This window comes from Diabrotica virgifera, chromosome 10, assembly GCF_917563875.1.
Source record: "Diabrotica virgifera virgifera chromosome 10, PGI_DIABVI_V3a".
In the NCBI taxonomy this organism is placed as follows: Eukaryota; Metazoa; Arthropoda; class Insecta; order Coleoptera; family Chrysomelidae; genus Diabrotica; species Diabrotica virgifera.
The window spans coordinates 126871582-126882734 of NC_065452.1; the positions used below are offsets into that span (position 1 = coordinate 126871582).

At 38.1% G+C, this 11153-nt stretch overlaps 1 protein-coding gene across 1 annotated transcript in view; it reads left to right on the forward strand.

The window, feature by feature from the left end:
* Window positions 1–10307, forward strand: part of LOC126878682 (eukaryotic translation initiation factor 2-alpha kinase) — a 50470-nt gene extending 40163 nt beyond the window's left edge. Inside the window, exon 12 of the mRNA XM_050641537.1 lies at window positions 10029–10307. Coding sequence (XP_050497494.1) covers window positions 10029–10172 — 144 coding nt within the window. The 3' untranslated portion in view covers window positions 10173–10307. The remainder of the gene's footprint in view (window positions 1–10028) is intronic.
* Window positions 10308–11153: the final 846 nt, after the last annotated feature.

Below are 11153 nucleotides of genomic sequence, written 5' to 3' on the forward strand. Positions count from 1 at the left end.
GTAATGATCAAAATAGATAACTTGGCAATCATTGCCTGCTATATCTCCCCTAACATAACTAGGGAGCGCTACCAACAACATGTCGAAAGCATCATACAAACGTCTCAACAATACAGAGACTTTATTGTGGCTGGGGATATAAACGCCAAATCGATCATATGGGGGTCTCCTAAAAACGACAACAGAGGGGAGATGTGGAACGATTGGATACTTTCAGAAGACCTAGTAGTGCTTAATAATGGCAAACCGACGTTTGTTAGAGGCGAAACACGAAGTCATATTGATGTTACCCTTGCAAGTAGAAATTATGCCAGGAAGTTGATGGGTTGGGATGTGTTGGAGGACAACCTCTACACGCATCATAGATACATCGTCTTCGAAACTGGAACTAAGGTCATGAAGATAGGAAGGAAAAGAATTACCTTCAACATAGAACGCTTTAAGACCGAAATAAGCAATCTACAAGAAGATGATACTACTGACTTTCAAAGTCTCCGACGGACCATTGTCAACGCACATACTCTTAGTAGAACGCGTGAGAATATTACGTACACAGTCCCATACTGGTGGAACGACGAGATTCAGTCTAAAAGAGCCGAATGTTTTAGTGTAGACGAACAGCACAGAGGTATAGGACCCAGCAAAATATCGACGATTACAAGCGTTCTAAGAAAGAACTGGGCAGAGAAATCAAAAGGGCTAAGCGAAATTGTTGGCAAAATCTATGCACAGCGCTAGAAAATGATGTATGGGGAGAAGCATACAGAATCACAATAAAAACTTTGAGGTCAGAAACCCCGTACAGCCTCTGCTCACAAAAAAGGAATGAAATAGCGAACATACGTTTTCCCACAAAGCCCCGTCAAACATTCGCCCAAGTCAACATTACTGTTCAACCCGACGACTTCTCGGCGGAGGAAATAGCAGTAGCAGCAAGTAATATAAAAGTAGGTAAAGCAGCTGGTCCAGATGGTGTACCTCCAGAAGCGATTAAGATCATCATAGAAAAATATCCTGAAATAATCAGGAGGATTTTCAATAATCTCCTCCATAGGCAAGAGTTCCCCGACCAGATTAAACAGGCCAGATTAACGCTTATTTTGAAACCGGGGAAAGACCCCGATATAGCCAACTCATACAGGCCAATCTGCCTGTTTGATTGCTTGGGAAAATTCTATGAATATCTAATAAAGAATCGTCTGGAGGAGGATCTGCAAAGAAACAGAAGTATCTCGGATAGACAGTACGGATTTAGAAGATCCAGATCCACAATAGATGCGGTAAAGGCAATAACTGACACGGTCAAAGAGACGAGGAAAAGATGGGCCGTTCTCGTGATGTTCGATGTGAAAAATGCATTTAATTCTGCCAATTGGGGTCACATCGTCAAAGCTCTGGAAAAGTCAAGAGTGTCAGAATATTTAGTAAATATAATCAAGAACTACCTTAATGAAAGGTATGTCCAGGTGGCGAAGCCCAAAGACCTGCAAACCACAGCAGGAGTACCGCAAGGATCCGTACTGGGACCAACATTATGGAATGTTCTGTATAACGGGGTTCTGGAAATTACCTATGGAAGTAAAGTCAAAGCTATTGCGTATGCAGATGATCTAGCGCTACTGATTCAGACTGAAACGAACTGGGACTTAGAAGATATAGTGAATAAAAGTTGTAGGAAAGTATATGACTGGATGAGGGAACAAGATCTCGAATTGGCTACACATAAAACAGAAATTGTCATTTTAAAAGGCCCAAGAAAACGACCCAATCTAACTTTCATGGTAGGTAGTACAAGAATAGAGCCGACAAATTGTACGAAATACTTGGGCATACACCTGGATACAGGTCTTAGATATACCAAACATCTTAGTAAAATAGTCCAGAAAGCAGAAGGAAGGACCACTGCATTATCAAAGATCATGCCAAATATCGGCGGACCAAGCAGTCATAAAAGAAGAATGTACCTTCAGGTAGTGCATTCTACTCTTCTGTATGGTGCCCCCTTATGGTACGAAGTTTTGAGAATGACAAAAGTATAAAAACATGCTGGAAAAATCACAAAGAAAACCCCTCTTGAGACTAACAAGTGCGTACCGGACTACCTCGACAATTGCCCTTCAGGCAATATCAGGTACTCTCCCCATTCACCTCCTAGCCAAAGAAAGAATGCTATTATATGCAAATGATTACGGCCACTTGCCTCACATAAAGTCTGAGGTAAGAAGACAGATGTACCAAGAATGGCAAGGTGAATGGGAGGCACAAATCGAAAAGGCTCAATGGACCAAAAGGCTCATTCCAGATGTGGTGGCCTGGTCTGCATGTAAGTATATAAGATTAAATTATTATTTTACACAGTTCCTCACCGGCCATGGTTCCTTTAGATCGTATACGTATGTTATCAAGAAGACAGTAGATGACCAATGTTCAGAATGCAACATCAGAGACGACGCTCAACACTGCATATTTGTCTGCAGGCTCTTTGAAAGAGAGAGATTGATTCTAGGAACAAGGTTAGGAGAAATCTCCATTGATAACGTTATGGAAAAATCTTTGCAAAGCAAAGATAACTTTAATTTGGTGGTCGATCTGATAACCGGAATTATGAAGAAAAAGGAGACGCTTGAGAGAGCGAGAGAGGATCAAGGTGGATAGACTTGTACTGGATTGATGGGACTAAACTACGGACGAAGTATATATGTGTATATGTGTTTGTGTGTACTATGTATGTTTGAATGTCTGTATGTGTAAATATGTGTATATTTTAAGCATGACATCATATAGATAATTATTTGCCTGTTGTATACATTATTTTCTTTTCTTTTTTCTTTTATCTTTTTGGAAAGTTATCTGAGCCGTATTAGGCTTGACAGACTGCCCCGCTGCACTCGAAGTTACATCCGCCACGGAATTTGTACCGTGTGCACCGGGGGAGAAAAAAAAAAGGTATCATACTTTGAGCCTTTCCGAACTGCAAAGAAAGAAATGTCACGGATGAACTAGAGCCATCTACCGAAAAACAAAGTAAGTTATGAATCGAAGTTTCACAGAAAACGACAATAAATATCGTTGCCATACCACCAGATTGACAACAGGTGGAATACTTTCTTTGGTTACACCTCCTGAGATTTTCAAAATTTATAAATCAAGCAGGATGCCGAGGAAATTAAGATTATTGTCGTTTTCTGTACTACTTCGAATGATAACTTACTTTGTTTTTCGGCAGATGGCTCTAGTTCATCCGTGACATTTCTTTCTTTGCAGTTCTTAAAGGCCCAAAGTATGATACCTGGAGAAATCGAAGAGAAGAGGATGTGGGACTACTGATGAGGGGGAAAAGACCTCCGAAACCGGTATAGACTCTTCCTGCACACTCCGATTTAACCAGAGTATTATGCAGCTGCTGCATTTTCGAGTTGCAAAGAAATTGAAAGTGTTTATACATTTTTAATTCATTTATTCTTTTGTAGGAGTATTACGGAGTCTTTCTTGTTGGAACTTTTACCACGCTGAGCAGATGCGTTGTGAATTATTTAGAATTCTCTCATCTTAATTTCCTCGGCATCCTGTGTGATTTATAAATTTTAAAAATCTCGGGAGGTGTAACCAAAGAAAGTATTCCACCTGTTGTCAATCTGGTGGTATGGAGATGATATTTATTGCCGTTTTCTGTGCTACTTCGATTGATAACTTACTTTGTTTCTACTTATCTTTTCTGTAATGTTAGGGTCTCTGCTCCATATGTTATAACCGACAATATGCATCGTTCATACACTTTTCTCTTAAGACATATGGGCACATAATTTTTACAAAGGACCCCGCACAAACCTTATGGAAAATAGGTCCCAGTGGATTTCGTTCATACTTTGGGAAAATACTCTTTGAAGCATCCTGATAAAAAGTTCTCATGGGCACTACTCAATCGTATGAAGGATTTTCAAGATATAGAGGCCCAAACTCGGAAAATTATAAGATTTACGGGGTATTCCAATTCCGTGAGTTACTGGTTATTTGGCAACATGTAGAAGTTTGGATCAAGGAAAAGTACTAGTAGTCTAGGATTTTTTCCTGGCTATCCAATGGCGACCTTTACTTTGACCTTGACCTTCAACGGACGTCATCTTCTAGAGTTTCGAGGGTTTTCGGCATTCAATTGATATAAACAGATTACTCATGGGTTTTTGGGATCGCTAAACATGAATATGCCATCATAATTGCCCTCCGGATGACGTGGTGGCCAGGGCCTCTGTAAGGGACGTCATCTTCTAGAGTTTCGATGGTTTTCGGCATTTAATTGATGCAAATGAATTACTGGAGGGTTTTTTGAGGTCGCTATACACGAATATGCCACCAGAACCGACTCCCGGAGCACCTGATTTTCAAGGTCAATGAAAGGGGATCCTGGAATTTCGAGGGTCTTTGGTACTACATTAATGCAAACGGATTAGTTATAGGTTTTTGGGGTTGCTGAATACGAATACGTGATCAGCACAGACACAGGAGCACCTGGTACCTAAGACAGGTTATCTTCTGGAGTCTCGGATGAATCAAATCGATTACTCTTAGGTTTTTGATACTCCAGAGTCTTTTATCTAAGTCATATCCGTGTTCAGCAACCCCGAAAACACAAGAGTAATCCGCTTGCATCAATTTAGTACCGAACACTCTCAAAACCCCAGAAGATGACGTGCCTTAGGCACCAGGTACCCCGGTGTCTGTTCTGATGGCATATTTGTGTTTAGCAGCCCCAAAAACTAATGAGTAATACCCATCTGCATCAATTTAATGCCGAAACCTGTCGAAACTCCAGAAGAAGACCTGCCTTAGGCACCAGGTGCTCCGTGGATCGGATATGATATCGAGTTCACGTTCAGCAGCCCCAAAAACCTGTGAGTAATCAGTTTACATTAATTTAATACCGAAAGCTCTCGAATCTCCAAAGCATGACGTGCCTTTTGGCACCAGGTACTCCGATGTCTGTTCTAATGGGGTATTCGTGTTCAGCAACTCCAAAAACCTGTGAGTAATCCGTTTGCATCAATGTAGTACCAAAGATCCTCGAAACTCCAGGAGCTTCTTTCATTGACCTTGAAAACCAGATGCTCCGGGAGTGGGTTCTGGTGGCATATTCGTGTTTAGTGACCTCAAAAAACCCTCCAGTAATTCATTTGCATCAATTAAATGCCGAAAACCATCGAAACTCTAGAAGATGACGTCCCTTGCAGTGGCCCTGACCACCACGTCATCCGAAGGTCAATTCTGATGGCATATTCGTGTTTTGCGATCCCAAAAACCCATGAGTAATCTGTTTATATCAATTTAATGCCTAAAACCCTCGAAACGAAGCCTAGTCAAGGTCAAAGTAAAGGTCGCCATTGGATAGCCAGGAAAAAAATCCTAGACTACTAGTACTTTTCCTTGATCCAAACTTCTACATGTTGCCAAATAACCAGTAACTCACGGAATTGGAATACCCCGTAAATCTTATAATTTTCCGAGTTTGGGCCTCTATATCTTAAAAATCCTTCATACGATTGAGTTGTGCCCATGAGAACTTTTTATTAGGATGTTTCAAAGAGTATTTTCCCAAAGTATGAACGAAATCCACTGGGACCTATTTTCCATAAGGTTTGTCCTTTCCCGTAGCTTACCAAATGCAATCCAGCCCAAACCTATTCTGCGCTGTATCTCGTGCGTTTGGTTATTCTTCCCAATTTGTATCTCGTGTCCAAGGTATTTATACACACGTGTTTCTGTTATGTCGGCGTCGTCTACTCTGATGTTTTATGCAAGCACTAAATTTGCCATTTGAGTTTTGGTTACGTTTATTCTAAGACCTACTGCTGATGTAGCTTGTGCCATTTCTTCAAGCATATGCTTTACTCACCGATGTTATCCGTGATCAGAACGATGTCGTCTGCGAATCTACCTTTCTCCATCAATATTAATGCCTCTATGATACCAGGACAACGATTTCATTGCGCATTCAAGCGAAATGGTGTCCCCCTGTCGAACTCCTCTGTCCAGTTTAATTTTACCTGTCGTGTCGTGAAGTTTCACAGTTGTGGTGGCATTATTGTATATGTATGTTATCAGCCTCTTGTATACTACTAGTTTATATATAGGATGTCTCAAAAGTAGTGGAACGGTCGAATATTTCGCGAAACGAACATCGGATCGAAAAACTGAAAAATACGTCAAAAGTCTAATAAAATTCGAAATTATTTATCCTCTGAGCTTTTTAAGTTGAAAGAATAAAGCATAACAGAGTGGCGAAATACTCGACAAGGGAAATCTAAATTGCATTTCACGTCCTGTCATTCACCGTGATAATAATTTTAGCGAACTATTTCCTTTAATATCCACCAAAGGTGAATAAAGTATAAACTAAAAGAAAAGAAAAGATGCTCGAAGTGACCAAACCATGAAAGTTTATCCCCACATTGCAACTGACGTCTATGGATTAGGTGACTAGCGTCATCTGGCAATTGAAAGGTAAAGTTTTCAATCCTAATAACAACATTAATAATATTGAAAAATATTAAAAATATTACTAAAAGATTTTTAAATTGAAAACTTATTGGTCCATTTCCCTGGTAACACCTCCAAGGCTTCTAAAATTTTCAAGCCAGATGGATGCTGCAGTGAAGACAAAGGGAGGAAATTCTAAAAAGTTGCAATTCACAACCCCCGTCTGCAGCTTGGTAAAGTTCCAACGGAAAATGGACCTAATTACTCTATAGGAGTAATACTAATATAAAATAAAATAAAAATGTATACCATTTTTATTCAGTGGCAATGCGAAGCCAAAACAATCTTATTTTTCACTTAGAACAGGGAGGGCAGTCCAGCACTCTTAATCGACGATTTTTGACTCTTATTGGAGTCATCACTTTACCTTTGTAATCAAATTCTTTCATCCTTTCCGGGTAATTATCAAAATAATTACCAAAGATGCTACTAGTACCATCTATGAATCAAAACTTAAATAAGTCAGGAAATAAAATTCGAAATTATTTATCCTCTGAGCTTTTTAAGTTGGAAAAATAAAGCATAACAGAGTGGCGAAATACTTGACAAGGAAATCTAAATTGCATTTCACGTCCTGTCATTCACCGTGATAATAATTTTAGCGACCTATTTCCTTTAATATCCACCAAAGGTGAATAAAGTATAAACTAAAAGAAAAGAAAAGATGGTTCACATTTGATAGCTATATCCTTAAAGAATGCAAAAGAACTCGAAGATGCGGTGGAGTACTTCACAACACTGGTCCAAGGAGCTGCATGGGAATCAACCCCTACCACAACACCAAAGCAAAAACAAGTAAACTGTCCCTTAAATGTCAGGGAGATGATTAACGAAAAGAGAAGACTAAGAAACACCTGGCAAAGAACAAGGCACCCAGATGATAGACAAAGATACAATCGAGCTGCAAGGCAGCTAAAAGAAACATTTAGAAGACTTAAAAATAAATCATTCACAGAATATCTTCAAAACTTATCACCCTCAGCCGATACTAACTATAGTCTCTGGAAAGCCATAAAACACCTAAAACAGCCACGAGATCAAATCCCACCAATTAGAAAATCTGATGGTACCTGGGCCAAAACAGATGGAGAAAAGGTAGAAGTTTTCGGTAGATATTTGGAGGAAGTATTTTAACCGTTACCACCTGCAAACGGAATTAATGACGACGAAATATATGCAATTCTTGAGGAAAACGAGCAAGAGATGGAGCCTATTAAAAACTTCACAATACAAGAAACTTACGACGTTATAAAAAATCACTTAGACCCCAAGAAGGCACCTGGCTATGACCTGGTTACCGGCCAAATATTAAAAGAACTTCCTAGAAAAGCGGTCGTTATGTTGACGCAACTCTTCAACGCAGTTCTAAGACTGAAGTACTTCCCTGCACATTGGAAGGTAGCAGAAATCATATTAATTCATAAACAGGGAAGACAGCCAAATGAGCCTAGCTCCTATCGACCAATCAGTTTACTACCAGTCTTGTCAAAAATAATGGAAAAGTTACTGATGAAGAAACTGATGGAAACTGTCGCAGCAAAAAGCTTGATCCCAGACTGTCAATTTGGGTTTCGTCAGAAACACTCGACAGTAGAACAAGTGCATCGTGTTGTTAACGCAATCATCAAAGCATTCGAAGATAAAAGTTATTGTGAATCAGCTTTTTTGGATGTCAGCAAAGCCTTTGACAAGGTGTGACATGAGGGACTCCTTTACAAATTAAAAACGCAGCTACCAACAACAATATATTTGATTCTAAAATCCTACTTAGAAGAACGATACTTCAGAGTCAGATATGAAAATGAAGTAACTAAACTACGCATCATCAAATCAGGAGTCCCACAAGGAAGTGTCTTAGGCCCAGTCTTATACCTACTCTTCACCGCTGATCTGCCATTTACTGATGACACAGTCACCTCTACCTTTGCTGTCGACACAGCTATATTAGCAGTAAACAGAAATCCTGAAGTAGCAGCGACAACACTACAAACCAGTCTCAACAATATAGCAACGTGGGCAAGGAAATGGCGAATTACAATAAATGAAAGTAAATCTGCACACATAACATTCACAAAACGCCATGGTGAAACGCCAAGCATCATATTCAACAATGAACGAATACCTAAAACAGACAGCGTAAAATATTTGGGGATACACCTGGACAAACATCTAACCTGGCGTACCCACATATGGAAAAAAAGAAAGCAGCTGGATACTAAATGGAAAAAGCTGTACTGGCTCCTTGGCAGAAAATCACAATTATCATTGCGGAACAAATTACTAGCTTACAATACCGTTCTCAAACCAGTATGGACCTATGGAATCCAGTTATGGGGAACAGCATCTAAATCGAACATTGCTATCATCGAGAGATTCCAGTCAAAAGCCCTGCGCAGTATAGTAGATGCTCCTTGGTTCGTAACAAACCGAGACATTTATAATGATCTAGAGATGACAACGGTTACTGCAGTGACTAAACAGCTTAGCACAAACTACCTAAGACGCCTAGAGCAACATCCAAACACACTGGCAATTAATCTGCTTGACAACAGTGAAGAAACCCGAAGGCTGAAAATAAAAACACCCTTGGATCTACCATTCTAACAGCAATAGTTGTACATATGAAATTAATTTTAAATTGTGATAGTTTTATTTTATTTTTTAATATCGATGTAATAATGTAAAGTTACAAATTTTTATTGTTTGTAACATAAATGTAAGAATGTAAAAGTGCATACAGAGAGTGGATCATTGGACAAACTCTCTCTCACGACATTGTACCAATCAACATGTATGCTTATTGTTATTATATGATGTAACAGATTGCAAAATAAACATTAAACAAAAAAAACATTTGAGTACAGTACAGAGCCTCTACTATGTGCTTATACATAAGATGCCTCATAGATGGTGCTAGTAGCATCTTCGGTAATTATTTTGATAATTACCCGGAAAGGATGAAAGGATTTGATTTCAGTTCAGTGCCTCTACCCAGGTGCTCCGATGAGGAAACGGTTATTCCGAAATACGTATAAGCACGTACAGTAGAGGCTCTGTACTGTAATCAAATCTGAACCATCTTTTCTTTTCTTTTAGTGAAAAATACGTGTTCAATAATTTTCAAAAACCTATCGAATGACACCAAACACAAAAACCCTGAAGATGGAGGGGGGTTACTTTAAAATCCTAAATGGAAACCCCTAGTTTTATTGCCGATTTGGATTCATTACGCAAAAGTAAGCAACTTTTATTCGAGACATTTTTTCGAATTATGGATAGATGGCGCTATAATCGAAAAAAAAAACGATTTATCGTGATACCATAGGTAAATTATAGAAACTGTTTAGTGTCATTCGATAGATTTCTGAATATTATTGAACACGTATTTTTCAGTTTTTCGATCCGATGTTCATTTCGCAAAATATTCGACCGTTCCGCTACTTTTGGGACACCCTGTATGTAATTCAATCTAATACGTGGTTCTTTGCGTGTTTCAGCGTATGTTGTTAGACAATATGCTGTGTGTAGATCCAAACAGAAGGCTGACTACAGTGGGAATTAAAGCTAGACCTCCATTTAGCAGACAAGATTCAGGATTCAGCGAGGATCATTATCGACTGAATAATATTCAGAAAAACTAAATTGTTATGAATATATCATGTATACTTAGGATTTTTATAGTATTTAAGTGATGATTATTTGTATTGTTAAGGATATTACTTTTTTTCTAATGTTATTTTTCTTCTTTTTCTTAATAAATATTAATTTTCAAGTAAGTTCACTACGCACCTCGGCAACAACACTGTCATAAGTCAAAAATAGCAATTTTGAGTAAATCCCGTATGAAGATCATCCTTACTATCTAACATTCGATTATAGCGATAAACGCTGTGTCTATTTAGCGTGCTATTCAGTGACGTCATTATTTAGCGTGCGCAGTGACTTTTTATTTTGGTACACGCTATTTTGATATGTTTAGTGTTTGTTGTTTCTTTGATAGAAAATATTTTTATTAAGGGAAGGGGAAGGGAAATAAAACTATTCAGATGTTTCAAACTTAATTGTAATAAAACAATATTTTTATAAAAGTATATATTCAGGTTAGCAAAATAAATATTTGTTAACATGATAATAATATATTATGTATACAAAATGCTGCTAAAATAATTTTTATACGTAAGTTATACGTATACGTATACGTATAAGGTATACGTATACCAGTTTATATTGGTGTTTATTTTTGCTGTAGTGTTTATTTTTATTTATACAGGGAGTTGAACTTGTTATGATTTTCATAGAAAATTGGTTATAACTTTGTAAATACCCTGTATAGCATAATAAACCTTTATATTTTTGTGATATGGAAGTTAAGATTTCGAACATAAAATAAAATATAGGGTGTTCCATTTAAAAAACATAAGGTTGGTCTGCCACTATATTATCGAACGCCCTATAACATTCTAACTAATTTTAGTAATTTTGTAATATGAAGCTCAAACTTTGCTAAAATTTTTGTTACTAACTTTTATTGCTATCTATTACTATAGCGGATCTACTGAGCTTTATCACACTAATCAATCGCCCTGTATATTTTATTGTATTACTTCTGCTACCCTTAATCA